Here is a 19,082-nt window from a genome sequence, read left to right on the forward strand (position 1 = left end):
GAAAACAGACTTAAACATGTCATAGGTCCATACACTGTACATCTATTTCAATTTGGAAGTTGAAAGAAACTCTTTTGCTTTAAAAAAAAAAAAATAGAAAAAGAAACCTATTAAAATCTTTGTTCTTTAGTAGAATTGTTCTGGTATTGACAGCCTATAAAAGCAACTGCTTATATTTAAAATGGTACTAATCTAATATCAACTGTGTCAACAACCAATTTTGTTTCACATCATCCTATATCAACTCATAGTAATAAGTCAAGGATGGTTTTCTTACCAAGGGGTGCAAAGTTATGGATCCCTTCTGCACTGTCAGGCTCAGAGGCAAGGATTCTTGTTTTCAAAGTGCTGTCAACAGCTTTATTTGGACCAGAATCAAGAAATTTCATAATAGTTGACACCATACTCCTTGCAGTGTTCACAATAGCTCTTGTACTGGTGACCATATTGTTGCAAATAAGCTGAACTCCACCTAAACTCACAGTACCAAATAAAAACAATCAGAGAAATAATACTGGACATCAAGAATAAACATTCACAGAATACAAAAATGAACACATAATAATACCAAGATCATGCTAAAATGATAGCATATGGGGTTTTATCTTACCCATATCATGGAATGCTTTCAAGGCATCACTAGTATCCAATACTCTCAAAATAAACCACAACAATGGTTCAGATAACTGGCAAGTAGCAAGAGAACCCTAAAAAGTAAAAAATGCAATGTTGTTGTAGAGGTCCCTGTGAATTTGGACAATTACATTTCTTAATATGATCAAGCTACAATGTATGAAATTACCAATGAATTAATTTAAATATTACATTAAATAAAAATTTACACTAATTCCCTTAACTAAAAAGAAAGATGATTTTTGAAGAGTTGACTATCTTAGGAAGTTCTCGGTAACACCTGGATAGTCAACTATGCGACCTCAGGGAAAGCAGGAGTAGGAGTGTTATTTCCCAGTCTGTATTTTCTTTTACTAACCCTCAAGTTATTTTTGAAAATACCATGTAAAAGAATTCTATTCTTCAATTTCTATTAAAACTGAAATAAAATTTATTTTGTTCATTAACTACTGTGTTATTTTCTGACACATTATGTAAAAGCTATTAATCTGTCTGTCTGATATAGAATTCTCTGCATGCATTACTATCAAACTGTTCAAATTGTTGCAGCTGCTGCTGGAATGAACGCACTTGTCTGCCCATGTATCCACAGGCCATGGAGGTCAAGATTGGCTGCAACATCATCGACTGTAGAGGCTTTCTTACTAAGTGTTGTCAATATTGTAAATAATCCATCTCCAACTGATATGGCATCTAACCCACCATGAAAGTTTTCATGTTTGGTGAGATGTAAGCCACTTGCACCTAGTTTAATAAAAGAGTACGCATTTTTTAAACTATACACATAAAAACAACAAAAAAATAAAGTTTAAAAAGGAAGTTTAAAAAAACACTAAAAGACAGGCACGTAAGTCTCTTCCTCATGAATAGAGACACACAGACAGACAGCCACAAACACATCTGTAAAGATTAAAGTATTTATAGCAATATCCAATAAAGTATGGTTTCGTGGGGGCATCAAGTTACATGAGATCTCCCACTGTAAGCTGCTATAAAAAACGTATCCTATTATATGACTAACATATAATATCACTCTAAATTCTAGCATTGAGTCAAGAAGAAAATAGAGTCTGAATGACAAGTACTGACTCCTCTTCCAGAGGACACAGATTTCTGTTTGTTTTTTGAGAGAGGATTTCTCTGGGTAGCCCTGGCTGTTTAGAACTTCCCGTGCAGATCAGGATGGCCACAAACATACAGAGATCTGTCTATCTCTGCCCCCTGAATGCTGTGAAAAGAGGCATATACCACCGCCAACTGGCAAGGAACCAGTTTCGATTCATAGCACCAATACGGTAGCTAGCTCACAACTGTCTATAGCTACAATCACAGGGGATCTGATGACCTCTTCTAAACTCCAAGGGCATTGCATGAACTTGGTGTAGACATCCAGATAAAACAACCATACATATGAAAAAAGGGGGAGGGGAAATACTTGTAGGCATAAAATGTATCAGAAATGAACTTTGTCACATTTTGTTAAAGTATTCAATGTAATACAATATATTCCTTTCTAAATGGTAGAAAAGCCAAACAATGGCATGTAAAAGTATAATAAAATATGTGTCATAGAAGCAAGCAAGAAGTACATCTTACTGGTCTCTAATACACTGAAATCATTAAGGTATTTATATATAAATCATGGCACTAAGACCTTTTTTTGACACAGGTTCTTCCTAGCTGACCTATAACTCCCTATGTATACCATGCTGACCTCAAACTCAGAGAGCCTTCTTCTTTCTCTTTCTCAGTGCTGGAATTAAAGGTTTGTGTCACTATACATGGTTAATATGAATTTCTTACTTTACTTTGTTAGTGTTTCTCAGAATTTTTGAAACTGACGCATACAATCTTTTGATAATCCATTGCCTACAAAGTCATTCCATGAAAGTATTCACTAATAACATTAAGTTCTTGCAAAAATCCTACAAAAAAAGTAAGACTGGATAAATACCAAGAAAAGATTAAGATTAATATTCCAAATACATATCAATCATCATTGCCATGGCACTGCTATTACACAGGCCTAGAGCTGACAAAATCTGGCTCATAATCTGTTGGTTGGCTAAGACCAAGTCAGCAACATAGGCAGGTGATCCTGGAATGCGGGTATTGCCTCCATTGACATCTTTGCCTCCTAAAACTTTTTCTTCATCCGAAACACTATCTGTTGTATTGGTGGTCACGGACACTCTTGCGCTGTATTCCCTATTGCTTGAAAGAGGCAGCTGTACTAAAATGTTAACAAGTTTTAACAAATCAAACATGAGTTGATCTCTTGTCATTTCACCACAAACAGCTTTTGCATCACCTGGACGAATGAGGTTGGCAGAGAGTCCCCCAAAGCAGGCTCGAGCACCTACAGAGCTATCTGATCCACTTCTAGACATCACTTTGTCTGAACAAGTGATACAGTGATGCACCAAGGTGACAGACTCTATCACAGCAGAGATAGTACTAACAGAGACAACTTCAAAGTTCTGCTCCAGAGTAAATTCTAATAGCTTCACTTGAGCATCAAGAGGTCCTTGGCCTGTCTGGAAGGCCCCCCTGCAGAGACAGAAATACAGACAGAATTAAAAATTAAATCACTTTAGGTAGTTTTGACAGAATTAACTACAACATTTCTTCATTTAGCACTTCTGCAACAATAGCCCAGCTTTCTACTCATTTCCACTTTGTTATAGTGAACGAAAAATAGCTTACCTCCTAAATTGAAAATGAAGAAAAAAATACCAAATAACTTTAAAGTAACAGACGGAAAGATTTTTAGATGACGACAAGAAATTACCATTTCTATAACGGTCATTTGTATATTACAAGGACACTGGCTAACAAGGTAGTCTCTTCAACCTCTACAGAAACGACAAACTGTTCATAGTTGAGTAAGTGTTCTCAGTCTGGGGTTGTAGCTTAGTGGTACAGGGCTTGCTTCTCATACATGGTGTTAGCTAATGATGATAATTCGTTGCCATGTGACAACCTATGATACTGAAACACTCAATGCATTTTGAGAATTAAAATAACATGGCCACAATTCTCTTAACACGCTGCATAATTTTCTTTAGTTATAATTTCTTTGTTAAATTAAACTGTTATTTTCTTCTTTGAGTTATCTTTTTGGCATATTATTAAAAAGAAATCACCCCTATTTCTCTACATATTCCAGAAGAATTTAAGTAATTTAAAATAACTTTTAGCTAAAAATTTACTAAGCTATTAGACCAATATACACAGGTGGAGCTATGAGGTACCATGTTCCTACTGTAACAGGAACTGGAAGACTTGGGAAAAAAAACTATTACAAAATAAAATGAAAATGACCAAGAAATACCAAAACACCAAATGAGTGCTTCCTCCACAGACCATCAACCCAACTATCCTCTGGTCTATTTGTTTCAAACAAATTCTGATTAATGTCAAGCAGATTTTGTATTATTTTCACATCAGGACACGTCCAGGAGTACATGCTGTCATTTACCTTTCTGTAGACAGTATATGGATTAGCTTGAGCAAAAGTTCACGGAATATCTGAGGGCATGGTGAAGACAGATGCACTTGTGACCGAGTCAGAAACTCCTGCATGGCTTGTGTAGCTGTTGGACCAACCTGAAGAGAAAAGCACAGTGACTGAAAACTACTGAGCAATGCCAATGGCGCCCTGAGAGGGTCAGGTGTAAAGCCACGAGCCATCCTGTTGTTAGAAAGCTTCTGAAGAGGAAGAAGAGAATATTGACAGTGACAGAGAAAGCAAATTTATGATTTAAATCTTCAAATACTTAGACTAAGTTGAAAATTGATAAGTATTTATTTATTTATTTATTTATTTATTTATTTATTTTGTTTTTCAAGTCAGGGTTTCTCTGTGGCTTTGGAGCCTGTCCTGGAACTAGCTCTTGCAGACCAGGCTGGCCTCGAACTCACAGAGATCCACCTGCCTTTGCCTCCCGAGCGCTGGGATTAAAGGCGCGCGCCACCACTGCCTGGCTGATAAGCTATTATTAATCTTATTTCTTGATGATTATATTTGTAAGAAAGATTCACTATGATAATATTTTGCACTGATTTTTATGAGCCTTATGAAAAATATGATTCCTAAAGAAAATAATTAGAGGCTAGAGAGATGACTCAGTGATTAAAAGCATTAGCTGCTCTTCCACAGAACCCAGGTCAATGAGCACACATGGTTACTGTCTATTAACTCTAGTCCTCTTCTGATCTCCCTCATCACCAGGCAAGCACCTGGTACACAGGCAGACATGCAAACAAACCATTTATGAACAAAAAAACAGAACTCAGATTAACTGACTCACCAATGGTCATGTTTTCAGTGCCTAGTAAAACAAGAGCTAAAAAAACAAAAACAAAAACAAAACACAAACCCAAAGCAACAACAAAATTAAAAATTACACCCTAAAGCTGAAATACAACTATGTGAAGCCCCAAAAATCTTCTTTCCCAAACATCTTTCTCATAAATAAAAGAACTAATGGTGATCAGCACTTAATAAACAGACCATGCCTCAGGTTAAGGATGTCTCTGCAGAATTTCTACATATTATTATTCTAATTTGCTATGACAGAAAAATTATACAATCCTAGAAGAATTTATGAACAGTAAAACACAATAAAACTCACCAAATTACTTTAGAATTACATTACAACATAAATGAAATTTATATGAAGGAAATCTACAGTGAGATGCATGAAGCTCATTCATGAGCATTATTTTTGGGGTTTTATTTTTTTGGTTAGGGTATATCATTAATATCATAAAATGATTAAAATTAATTGTCAATCTTAATAATAGTACTCGTTAAATGAGAAATTTCAGAAAAACATTAATTCCCACTACAAAATTTAATGTTTATGAAGTTATTCAAAAACTAGCAACAATAGCTGGGAATGCTGGTACCTGCCACTAATCCCAACCTTCAGGAGGCAGAGGCAGGAGAATCTCTGTGTGATCGAAGTCAGACTGGTCTAGTAGTGAGTTCCAGAACAAACGGGGCTACATAGTGAGACTCTGGCTCAAACATGCCAAACAAAATGAATCTGTACAGACAAAAGCTTACTATCAACCTTTCAGGAAGGCCACTTTTAAAGGATTATACTTTACAAACCTGTTTACTGAAAGGTTTGGGCACATTACTAGTTAAAGACTGTATTACCTGAGGGCTGTGCTGATTCGTCCCATGTGGACTGGTACCAGAAAGAAATTTCACTAACACATGAATAAGGTTTGGATCTGAAACCAACAAATGAGCTGTAGTCTCCTGATTTCCAATCGAACTGCTGGAACCAGCTATTAAAAAGGGGGGGGGTAAGGAAAGCAATAAATAACTCCTAGTAATAGTGAAATGCAGTGTTTATAAGCAATTTTTTGTTGCAAAAAAATCCTACATTACTTATTAAAGGAGAGTTCAATCATATGGCCAGTAATCCCAATTATTGAGGATGTTGGAGCAAGAGGAGAAACCACAAGCTTAGGACTGCTAGAGCAACAAACAAGAGTTCAAAGCCACATATGGCAACTCAGGAAGACCCTGTCTAATACTCAAAGGTACAAAGCGGGTTGCGGATAAAGTCCTACAGTAGAGCATTTGCTTCACATGCATGAAGCCCTGGGCTCAGTAACCTCTACTCAGAATACAGGGTGGGACTACATTCTCTCTTCTCATCATCCTCATGGGTACTCTCTTCAGACTGTAAAATCACATTCAATACATTGTTCTTTAATGCACAGACAAGTGGAAAGGACCTAAATCTCAAGTGTCCTATATTAAAGTAACAACCTTTCCAGAAACAGAAAAATATACACTTACTTGGGGAATTTTAAACCAGTTCTATAAAATAAATTGAAGCAAAAACTATTCCTTTTTGTCATACACAGGTTATATCCTGTGAAATATAGATAGGAAACACACCCTTTGCACTAACTTAATTCTCAGTATCAGAGAGTCATATAGGAAATAAAATAAGTCAGAAAGTGGATCAACACTTTACACCATCTAAAAGGTTTTCCATTAAATTAATTTGTTTAAATAAACATGAAATCCATCCAAATATTGTCATAAAAAATGAAAAAAGCAATAAATCCTTAGATTAATATTTTATTTAATGGAATGACATACATCAAGAACTTATCATTAGAACATGATACATGTACATGCTAGAGACCTATATAAACAAATTTTTGAACTTACAATTAAGCTGCATGTTTGTCATGAGTGTTAGGCTATGAAGCACTAGGCACCATGTCCGGAGCAAAGTATTCAGATACCAAGCTAGCACTGTGAGAAAGCCAGTTATTGATGCTATATAAGAGAGGAAAACAAAACAATACAAAAAACAACATGTATTTAGTTGGAATAACTGAATGTTTACTAATGATTTAAGCAAAAGGCAAATTATTTCTACACAATTACCTCAATTAAACCTAGGATTTTTAAAATGCACAAACAAAAACCACTCCCCACCAAATACAAATAAAACTGCAAGAATCGCTAACAACAGGACTGGAGAGAGGACTCAGTGGATAAGAGCCCTTCCTGCTTTGCATAAGATCCCACAAGAAGAAAAAGGCACGTAACTCCACTCCCAGGAGAGCTTATGCCTTTCTGACCTCTGTGAGCAGCGACATGCACATGCTGCACACACATACACAGAAAGTTAAATAAATATTTTAGAAAGTCAATAACAAGACAAGTTTAAAGCTCAGCAACTAATACACGATGAAATGCTATAATTACAAATTTTCATCCAGTGTAATTTTTCTATAAGTTATATTCTTGAAAAAAATCTTATAAAAAGGCACCTTGAAAAATATGGAAGGCACTAGACCAATCAAAACCAATAAAACTTCAAACTCAAACTAATTAGGTAGATGGGGAGACACAGAAAGAAGCAAGAGCAGGTGGTGGTAGTGCACCCCTTTAATCTCAGCACTCGGGAGGCAGAGGCAGGGGAACCTCTGTGAGTTCAAGGCCAGCCTGATCTATAGAGCAACAGCCAGAACTACACAGACAAATCCTGTCTCAAAAAAAACAAGAAAGGAAGGAGGTGGGGAGGAAGGGAAGGAGAGAAAAAAAGGAGAGATGACTGGAGAGATGGCTCAGTGGTTAAGAGGCTGTTCTTCCAAAGGTCCTTAGTTCAATTCTCAGTAAGGTGGCTCATAAGCATCTATGAAGGGGTGCAGACATACATGAAGACAGAGTACTCATACAAAGACAGAGATAGAGAGGGGGGAGGGGGAGCAAGAGAAGTTGAAGAAATCTAAAAAGTTATTCAAGTGCACAATGCCCACCAAATATGGCAGTATGTGCAGGACCAGGGCCCAAAACTGTTTTAAAAACATGTTGCAGGGATGCTTGCTGACAGCTATAAGGAAGGAAACAATGGGGGTCCTTCTGAAGACTTAGAATGCCAAAAGCAGATGCACTTTAAAATTCAAATGAGACAATTTTCAAGTTCAACAATGAGGACCGTTACATATTTTGAACCCTGTAACTAAAATGTTAATTAGCCTATGTATCTAGAAAATTGTCTTACCAAAACAGAAAACAAAGCAAAATCATAAAGACTAGAAGTGATGTGCTTCTAATTCCAGGCCTTACGAAGATGAGGTCATAAATTTAAAGTAAGGCCAACCTTGATACTAAGCCTGTCAAGAACAAAGGAAAGAAAAAAAAGGGATAAAGGAGGACAAAAAGAGAAAGAAAGGGAGGAAAAAGCGAGAAAGGGTGAGGGGGAAGAGGAGAAATGAGTGAAGGAAGAGGAAGGGAAGAATTAACCAACTCAACTTCTATTTTTTAAGATTTATTCATTTTTCACCAGGTGGTGGTGGCGCATGCCTTTAATCTCAGTACCTGGGAGGCACAGGCAGGTGGATCTCTGTGAGTTCAAGGCCAGCCTGGTCTACAAGAGCTATTTCCCCAACAGGCACCAAAAACTACAGAGAAACCCTGTCTCAAAAAAAAATTATTTTTATTCATTCTTATGTGTTTAAGTGTACTGCCTGGACATATACTACACATCACGTGATGCTTGGTGCTGAAGGAGGTGTGGTGGACCCCCTAGAACTAGTGTTATGGATGGTTATAAGTCAACGTGTGGGGTAGTGGGAACAAACCTTGGGTCCTCTACAAGAACAGTAAATGCTTGTAACTGCTGAGCTGTCTCTCCAGTTTCTGCAGGCCAACTTTTAGAAAGCAATCATTGATCATCTATGAAAATGATTGGATACTCTCTCACAAAAATTATCGAAATCACTAGCTTCCAATCTTCAACTGTACTTTTCAGAGGACCCAAGATACTATACAGACCAAGAAGGGTAGATGCCTATCTAACCGTCACCAAGTGTACAAGAGGCACAACTCTAAAGAAGCAATGACATTAGAACTGTACAGTGGTTAGATATGCTAAACACAAGGGATAAAGGGTGAATGCCCTAGAGAGAGAAAAATTTTAGTTAAATGTTTATAAAGAGCAGTACTAAACAAAGGATTAAAGTGTGGAAGAATTAATGTGAGGAGTGTCAGGATATTGCACAAATCCAATATCGGGGCACATTCCTGTACCCCGAATTCCTTCACGGTAGAATTAACACAAACATGAGCTTCCTCTGCCACAAGGGGAGAAAATCTTTACTGAAAAAAAAAATGCTTCCAACAACAGAAGCAGAAACAGAAGAAAAAGAGCCGCCAAAATGAAGAAGCAAAACATTACAGCATGGAGAAGAATAAACTGTAAAATTAATACAAGCAGGCTGAAGGGACAGCTCAGCATGAAAAAGCACTTGCTGATAAGCAAAATATTCATCAGTATGGTTATGGGCCTAAGCCGTTTCAGGCACCCTCTCTTCTGCCCAGAGAACAATCTGGGGATCTCTCCTTGGACCTGGGATCCCATTTATAATCAAGTCTCCTGAAGACCCTAAAATGACTCCGTTAGTTGAAATATATTCTTCCCTGATCCCATATCCATCCTTCCTCCCTTCCCCCCCATCCCAGTCCACCGAGCTTTCCCCATTCTTCCCCTACTCCCTTCTCTCTAACCCTCTCCCCTTCCAACAACCCTCCCACCCCACCCCCCCATGCACCCGAGGTTACCTGGGACTCTTGTCTATTTCCAATCTCCAGGCGGATAGCTACATGATTTTCATCAGGTTCACCCTCTTATTTAGCTTCTCTAGGATCACGAATAATAGGCTCAAAGACCTTTAATTATGGCTAGAATCCACTTATGAGTGAATACATACCATATTCCTCTTTTTGGGTCTGGCTTACCTCACTCAGTAAAGCGTTTTCTATTTCCATCCATTTGCATGCAAAATTCAAGATGTCATTGTTTTTTACCGCTGAGTAAAACTCTAATGTGTATATATTCCACACCTTTTTTAACCATTCTTCTATTGAGGGGCACCTAGGTTGTTTCCAGGTTCTGGCTATTACAAATAGTGCAGCTATGGACATAGTAGAACAAATGCTTTTGTAGTATGTTAGGGCATCTCTTGGGTATATTCCCAAGAGTGGAATTGCTGGGTCTTGAGGGAGGTTGACTCCCAGTTTCCTGAGAAACTGTCACACTGATTTCCACAGTGGCTGCACAGGTTTGCATTCCCACCAACAATGGATGAGTGTTCCCCTCATCCCACATCCTCTCCAGCATAGGCTATCATTGAGTTTGCCATAGAACCTTCATCTGGTGATGGATGGAGATAGAGACGGAGACCCACATTGGAGCACCGGACTGAGCCCCCCCAAGGTCCAAATGAGGAGCAGAAGGAGGAAGAAAATGAAAAAGGAAATCAGCCCACGAGGGATGCGATCACCCACTGATACAAGGGAACGGATCTAATGAGAGTTCACCAAGGCCAGTTGGACTGGGACTGAACGAGGACGCAATCCAACCAGATTCTCTGAATGTGGCCGGATTCTCTGAATGTGGCTGGCCCGGAGTCTTTCTGAAAAGCCATTGACAATGACACTGGGACTTGTTTCCTCTGCATATACTGGATTTTGTGGATCTAGTCTGTCTGGACACTCACCTTCCTGGACCTGGAGGGAGTGGGGAGGAACTTGAACTTCCCACAGGGCAGGAAACCCTGACTGCTCTTAGGGATGGAGAGGGAGGAGGAGAGGGAGTGGGGGGAGAGGGAGGGTGGTGGGAGGAGGGGCGAAAATGGAAACTTTTATAATTTAATAAAATTACTTTCAAAAAAAAAGAATAGAAATGGGAAATTTACAAAAAAGAAAGAAAAAGCATTTGCTGTATAAATATAAGGACCCAAGTTAAAATCTCCAGATCCCACGTAACAAGTTGAAGTTAAGACCCTAGTATTAAGCAGAGACAGGAGGATTGCTGTTGCTTGCTGGCAGCCAACCCATATCCAGGTTCAATAAGAGACTAACTCAAGGGAATAAAAAGGACAGGAATACATTAGGACACCTGATGACCTCTGCTCGGAAACACAGACAGTAACACAGAGACAGACCAGACTGACCGACACAGACACCCACACACAAACATTTATGTACAAAGGATGGGAGGGGAATGGGAGGGGAAAGAGGAAAGGGAAGGTAAATCAAAGTTTTTTTTTCAGGTTTTTGGAAACAGGTTCTCACAATGCAACCCTGCTATACTGGAACCCAAAAGGTAGACCCAAGCTGGCCTAAAACCCATGCCAGATCACTTGACTAAAAACATTAACCAGAGCTAAATAGTGAGTTTCAAAAAGAATAAACCATCCATTTAGTTATTTAAATGTTTGGAGATAGGGGCTTGTTAAGCAGTGCTAGTTAATCTAACTCACTATGCAGAACAGGCTAGCCTCAGACTCACAGAAATCCATCCGCCTCTGCTCTCAAATGCTGAAAATAAAAGCATGAGACACCACGCCTAACCATAAAGTACTTCTTTCACCAAAATAATACAACCCTAACAATAAAGATAATGTACATTTTTATCTAATTATGACCAATTAAAAACTTGCTATTTGGATTAAATTAATAGATTCCAAGCAAAGAAACCTTACCTTGATTTAATGAGATAATAGGTATCCTATTAGCATTATATAAAAAAAAATCTGCTCCATTCTCTTTGTTCCCTGATGAACTAGAATTAAGGCTCAATGTGAGCCACAACTGAAGAAGTGATTCCAACTTAAAAAAAAAGAAAAGAAAAGAAAACTAAGAAATGAAAAATATACTTATATTACAAAGTAGTACTTAAACATCTTCATGATTATAAACTTATCATGAATAAATAATTTGTTTCACATTGCCTTCTAGCTACTTAAATTTGGTTCATAAGCAAATAGATCTTAAAATTCTTGGTGATTATAATTTAACTGAATTAAAATGTATAATTCATCTCATACCCCATGTTTTCCTCAATGAAAACTTAGAAAGTCAATTCTTTTCAATTACAAGCTTATATGTACATAGTAGAAAGAAAAGTACAAATGCTTAGATTCATGAAAATAAAAAATGGCTGATCAGTAAGGAAGGGGCATTATTAAGTATTCTGAAGATTTTTCTTGACTGAATTTAACAAAGAAACCATCATGGTCAAGTTGTTGAAGAATTTTCCAGTCAGTTTCATCCAATAACAGGAAAGTAGTAATACGTCAAAATTCATTGCTTTCCCCTAAAGTCTTACCTGAACATGATGGACTTGAAGCATGGAAAAAAGTTTATTGAAACAAACATTTAACACTGGGACGATGATAGCTGTAAAATGAGCTGGCTGTTCTGGTTTGTTGCTTGTAAACTCCCTAGAAGTGAATCATCTGTTCCAGTTGGAGATTGTGAAACTGAAAATCCAACAAAAGTACCATTCTGTAAGTTTCAGAACACATGTGAATTGATCAAGAGTCAAGAACAGGCTAAAAACTTCATTACAGTGAAATTGTATACATTGTTCTATAATATTATCTGGAAAAGCTGTATTATTACACATCTAAGAAGACAAGGAAGAGAGAGGCTTGCTAATTCACAACACTTATCTCTAACACTTAACCAAAGTTAATAAAAGGAAAATTTTGACTACTTACTAAAAAGGTGATTTTAGAATACTCCAGTACATACACTGCACCAGCTATTCTAATGTGTTACTAAATTAGGACATAGCACTCTAAAAGGTGCTCTACCACTGACCTAGACCCAGAACCCTTCAGTTCGTTCATTCTTAATCTTGACTAACTTTGGACTCAATTTAATGCTGCCCAGAGGACACAAAAATTAATAAAAAATATACTACAGGAAGCAAAAAATACAAAAACACTGTGAAAACTTTTATCATACATTCAGATTGTTACCCTAAAAAGGGACACACCTGGGTGCAGGACAGTAGTCAAGGGCAGAAGATTAACAAAAGTAGGTATTATTTCAAAAAAGGCTCCCAAGAAATTTTAAATAAGCAATATTAAATAACTAAATGGGATCTTGGGGGAACATGTGGGAGACTGGACCCATTAAAAGAGGTTCTTACATTAGATGGGAGATAATACAGAGTACTTTTAAAGTACTAATAGTGGGATTTTTTTCCATTTATTCCTCCATCTTCTGTTGAGCTAGAAATGAATGCAGATTGTAAACTTTCTATTTATACAGGGAAGGTCTAAAACTCAAATTTATGAACCATTATCCATCTGAGTTCTCTTCATAGATAAGTGACCACCCAAGACACTTCCAACTACTTATAGTTTTTTACTCAGCACAGGAAAAACTGAAGTGGTGTGTATACCTAAGGGAAAAAAAATTTATCTCCTCCTCCCCAGCACCACTCCTTAATGTTTGTCTTTGAGAAGGTAGGTATACCTCAAATACACTTCCCTGACAAGAGTAAATCTAGCCGTGTACATCCACATCATCAATGGCCAAATCTGGCAGACCACCTGTTTCTGTTCAGACCATTAGAAAGAATTTGCCTTCTTTTTGCTATCATTAGAAAGGTATGCCTTATCAGAGAGTGGTAGTGTATGCCTTTAATCCCAGCACTTGGGAGGCAGAGGCAGGTGATCTCTGTGAGTTTGAGGACAGCCTGAGTTCCAGGATGATAAGGACTGTTACACAAAGAAACCCTGTCTTGAAATAAACTGAAAATAAATAAATAAATAAATAAATTTTTTTTTAAAAAAAAGTCTCTCAATTCTGGGGTTCAGTTAGGAGACTTCTAGCTGAAATTTCACTTATATCATCCAGCCTCTTATTTCAGAATAAAGATGCTTTATTCAGAATAAAAATATTTTAAAAGTTTGTTGTATCATGGATGTATGATACAAGTAATGAGTTATGCAGTATTCCCTAAAATTTCCTCAATTTCACAACAGCACATGCTTTAGGTTTTTGGACTGAATTTACATGGAACTGTATTGGGCATGTTCCCCAAATGTCCACTTGTGAATACACTATCTTATTTAACAACAAGCTACCAAATCACAGAGGCTGAATTATCATAGACACAGAATTTTAAACTTGTTTTTGGGGAATAATACATGATACTTAGTAATAATTAAACCTACAGGTAGGAGATGTATTTGTTAATGCTTGTAAAATAGAATCTACTTCCAGAGTAGACATCATTTTCAACATAAGTTCTGTTTGCTGTTCAAGGCCAACTTCTAGACGAGCATCTAAAGTTACAATGGGGAGGAAAAGATAGCTGATCAGTTATTTGTAGACAGAGTTTCTGTCCCACCTGGTCCCACAGTCGTTCAATCCCAAATAAACACACAAAGGCTTATATTAATTATAAACTGTTGGTCAAATAGCTCAGGCTTATTACTAAATAGCTCTTACAACATAAATTAACCCATAGATCTTATTTATGTTTAGCCATGTGGCTTGGTACATTTTCTCAGTAAGGCATTCTCATCTTGCTTCCTTTGCATCTGGCTGACAATTGTGTCTCTGCCTTTCCCTTTCCCAGAATTCTACTAGTCTGGCTGTCCCACATAAACTTCCTACCTGGCTATGGGCCAATCAGCACTTTTGAAAACCAATACAAGTGACAAATCTTTACAGTGTACAAAAGCATTATCCCACAATAGTTATTACTCATGTACTTCCTACCACAGAAAACATGGAAACATGATCCCAGAAAGGGCTGATGAAGGTTTTACGTCACAAACAGAAATCCTAGCATGTGGTATCAGAATTAAACCAGAGAGAATATCTGAGCATGCAGATTAAAGATGGGAAATAAATGGTACAGAGACAGGTGGAATAAACAAATGACGCAGTGACAACAGAGGGAAATACATTAAAGAATGATAAATGGCTTTCCTCTCTGGCAAAAAGAGAAAACCAAAAGAAACTCAACAGAGAATTATCAGACATTAAAATAAATGTTAGCTTACCACACTCGACATAGGTAAATGTATAGACACACAGACATAGACTTACATAGCAACAGTCACTAAAGAAAGTAACAAATTCCATTGAAAGCTTTGTTTCTTAAGAAAACATTTTAAAATACACTACTAATTACAGAAAAGACTAACAGCCAAGTACAGGAAAAGCAGTAAATGATGAATCAGAGGCATCTTACTTTGTTCAAGAACTAGAAAATGCTCAAAAAATAATGAACACTTATCATAGATTCAGAAGCTACTTAAAGGAGTCACATTAGTCATATCTGACACAATTTACATATTCCATTAAATAAAAGTAACTTGATGTTCTAATAACTACATAGAAAAATGATGAAAATTAAGTATTATGTTCACAGCTTACAATAAAAACAAATGAGTAACAAATGATATTAAAATATAACAGGCATCTAGGACCATGTTAGAATTTAATAGTGTTAGTCTTTGGCACACACAAACACACACACACACACACACCTACACATGTACATAACACACACATACAAATTAAGTAAAAAAAAGACATTAAATTTAATTATTTAGATAAATATGCACATGTTAAGACTTTTTTTTATCTGGGCTGACAATACACCTTCTAAGAGTCACATAACAAACACACCAATAGTAGACATCAGAAGCCCTCCTTTGAGTTGTTACTCATGGCTGTCCAAGAGTATCCCAAAGCATACAGACTGTTGCTTCTGCCCTTAATGGTCCACAAATGTGAAAGGTTAAGACCCTATTGCTGAAGATACCATGCACCTATGAAACAGGGTCCAGAGACCCCTAAGCTGGAATTAACTTGAATGTTTCCTCCCTTAAGCCCAGCTTTCATGGTAGCAGAAAGTGTCATGTAAGTGTCCAAAGGAGAAGAGCAACAAACAGTCGTATTCATCCATAACGCCCACTAACTGCAACAATAACCAGCATGGCAAGATAACCTGACTCTCTGACTGAACTTAGACCTGCTCAACAAGACAGCAACCATGCCTGGTACTGGAAACCTAGCCAAATAAGTACTAGTGAAGTCAGAGAATTTGGAGAACAACCTTCAACCACTTTTCTACATTAGCATAATCCCTAACAATTCAAACATTAATCCTTATGCCCATAGACAGGTGGAGACTTCACCCCTATCAGGGGAACTTTCCAAAAGATAGAAACCATTACAAGACAAACAAGCAACAACAACAACAAAAAACAACCAAAATTCAGAGATATGGAGCTAATTCCAATGGACACACCAAGAAAACACTCTTGTACATAAGGCTCAGAAAACACCATGGAAGAATGGGCAGAAAGACAGTTAACAGCCAAAGGACTAGGGAATTTACTGTGAGACTGTTTTCCTAATAATGTCTGATGGTACACCCATGAAATCTAACCAATATGACTGCCCAGGCAGCCCGAAAACATGCATACAAGTGACATTCTACACTGAGCAGGTTACATTTATGTATTTATGAATGCATGCATACATACATACATACATAACAATGAATGGAAAAAGAGACCCTGTATTTAAAAAAGAACAAGGAGAGGTATTTGGGGGTGTTCGGAATAGGAAAGGGAATGGAAAATGATTTAATTATATTATAATCACAAAGTAAAAGAAATTATAACAAAGTAAAATAATGTATTCTCAGTTCACATATCAAACAACCATCAAATAGCTTAGGGTTAATGTTACTTTGAAAGAGAAACCAGAGTGAACAACCAATAAATAAAAGCTCTTTAAATATGCTGACAGAGCCAGGTGGAGGCGCAAGCCTTTAATCCCATCACTCAAGAGGCAGAGGCAGGTGGATCTCTTTGAGTTTAAAGCCAGCCTGGTCTACAGAGTCCCAGGACAACCAAGGCTACACAGAAAAACCCTGTCTCTGAGAGAGAGAGAGAGAGAGAGAGAGAGGAGGGGAGGGGAGAGGGAGGGGAGGGGAGGGGAGGGGAGGGAAGAGGAGGAGAGAGGAGAGGGGAGAGGGAGGGGAGGGGAGGGGAGAGAAGGAGGAAGAGGAGAGGAGAAAAGGAGGAAGGGGAGGGGAGAGAAGGAGGAAGAGGAGAGGAGAAGAAGAGAAGGAGGAAGAGGAAGAGATAGAAGAAGGAAGAAGAAACAAAAAAATATTGCCAAAAACAGCTAAAGAACAATAAAGGCAGGACACTGGTAATAGCAACTCATGAACTGGGTACTCAAAATGCATATTCTCAAACACAAATTTACATACAACCATTTTAGTATATGTTTTAAAATATTCCTATGCACACTTACCCTGAGATACCGAAACACTGACAGTCTGGGATCCGTTCTTCTCTGTGTTTGACGGTGGCTTTGCTACAGGCAATCCCAGGCCTCCAATGTAAGGATTATAATTATAGGTACCATAATCAGCTCCCCAGTAGTCATACCAGGTACTGCTTATAGGCTTTTAAAAACAGAAAAGTTAATGTTTTTACCAAGTTATACAATTTATACTATTTGAACCAGAGTAAGCCTACAAAATAAACATTCTCCACCTTTTAAAAACCTCAAAGATGTTAGAATTTTATTAATTTACAAATTGCTTCAGTAACATCCTATTCATTATTTGGACAAAACATAAAAATATCTTAGAGGATCGGAACCTGAAAGGTAACAGGCGTCATTAATAAAACAATGTATCCCAAGAGCAGTAACTGTATTATAGCTGCACCTCCATTAAAAACTGAGGTAGAATAACATAGAAACAATGATAGCAAGAATCTTATCTTTGATAAGACTCCAGGTGGCTGCCTAGAAAGCTGGTAATCCATCACTAACATCTGCTGGCTTCTGGAAATTGTTATTACCGTAGTTGGTCATGGATATATCAGTTCAAAATGAAAAAACAAGATGTACTATACACGAAATTGTCAGTTTATTTTTATTTCAATTTTGAAAAATTTGTATACTTAGTGTGAGACAACTTGAAAAAATTAGTTCTCTCCTCCACAGGGGTGATGGGATCAAAGCCCCCTTGCCATTAATTTTTTTAATTTTTTAACATGTATTATAATTATATTTTAAAATTAATGTATTATAAAATATATTTGTTACGTGTGCTGGGCATATATGTCTGTGTATTTACTATATATATGCCGGGTGCCTGCAGAGCCCAGAAGAGGGCGTGGGGGGCCTCCAGAATTGGAGTTACAGATGGTTGTGAATCACCAGGTGAGTACTAGAAATCAAGCCCAGAACCTCTGTAAGGGCGACCAACGCTCTTAACTGCTGAGTCAATTCTTCAGGCCCCCTGCCACTGTCTTTATTTTTTTTTTAAAGTATCACAGTACTTACTGAAGCTTGATGTATTATTTTGTGTATATTGAATATAGGCTACATTTGGAAAAAAATGTGCACGGTTTTCCTCTTTACTCCCTCTTTCTATTAGATTAGGTAAGGGTTTGCAAGCTTATAAACTTTTTAAAGAACTCTTTGGTTGATTCTATATATGGTTTTTCAAGATACAGTTTCTTTGTGTAACAGCCCTGGCTGTCCTGGATCTTTGTAGACCAGGCTGGCCTTGAACTACAGAGATTTGCCTGCCTCTGCCTCCCAAGTGCACTCGAATTGAAGGTGTTGCCACCACACCCATCTTAGATATTGTTCTCTTAATACCTAGTTCATGAATTTTTTGCCATCTATGTTTAAATTGACTATTGAGAACCTTGAGGTGTATCATTAGGCCATTTATTGTGTATCTGTGTGTGAGTGTGTATAAGTACACAAACACATATACAAACATGTAAAATAATTTTTAATATAAGTACATTCTGCTATAAATTTTCTTCTTAGAACTGTATCTCAGAAGTTCTAACAGGACACATTCTCATTATCATTTGTCTCTGTGAATATTTTTTATTTCCTCTATGATTTCTTAGATGACCCACTGTTTATTCAAAATGTATTTAAGCTCCAAGTACTTTTGTGATTTCTTTAGTTTCTCTTATTATTGCTATCTAGTTTTATAGCATTATGCTCTGATAAAACACAAGTAACTAGGTCAGGTTTTTTGTGCTGCATTTGTTGAAACTTCACTTAGAGCCTGTGATGTGATCATTTGATA

General features: G+C 37.3%; 1 protein-coding gene across 1 annotated transcript in view; it reads right to left on the reverse strand.

The window, feature by feature from the left end:
* The window catches only part of LOC148117817 (dual E2 ubiquitin-conjugating enzyme/E3 ubiquitin-protein ligase BIRC6-like), a 61,477-nt gene that overhangs the window by 8,229 nt on the left and 34,166 nt on the right, over positions 1-19,082 (reverse strand). Inside the window, 13 exon segments of the mRNA XM_087901623.1 lie at positions 278-472; positions 611-707; positions 1,204-1,258; positions 1,260-1,382; positions 2,629-3,183; positions 4,115-4,242; positions 5,804-5,937; positions 6,839-6,949; positions 11,668-11,794; positions 12,294-12,358; positions 12,361-12,447; positions 14,158-14,274; positions 17,270-17,423. Coding sequence (XP_087757749.1) covers positions 278-472; positions 611-707; positions 1,204-1,258; positions 1,260-1,382; positions 2,629-3,183; positions 4,115-4,242; positions 5,804-5,937; positions 6,839-6,949; positions 11,668-11,794; positions 12,294-12,358; positions 12,361-12,447; positions 14,158-14,274; positions 17,270-17,423 — 1,948 coding nt within the window.

The sequence above is a fragment of the Myodes glareolus genome, chromosome 25 (genome assembly GCF_982192425.1).
Source record: "Myodes glareolus chromosome 25, mMyoGla1.1, whole genome shotgun sequence".
Lineage (NCBI taxonomy): Eukaryota > Metazoa > Chordata > Mammalia > Rodentia > Cricetidae > Myodes > Myodes glareolus.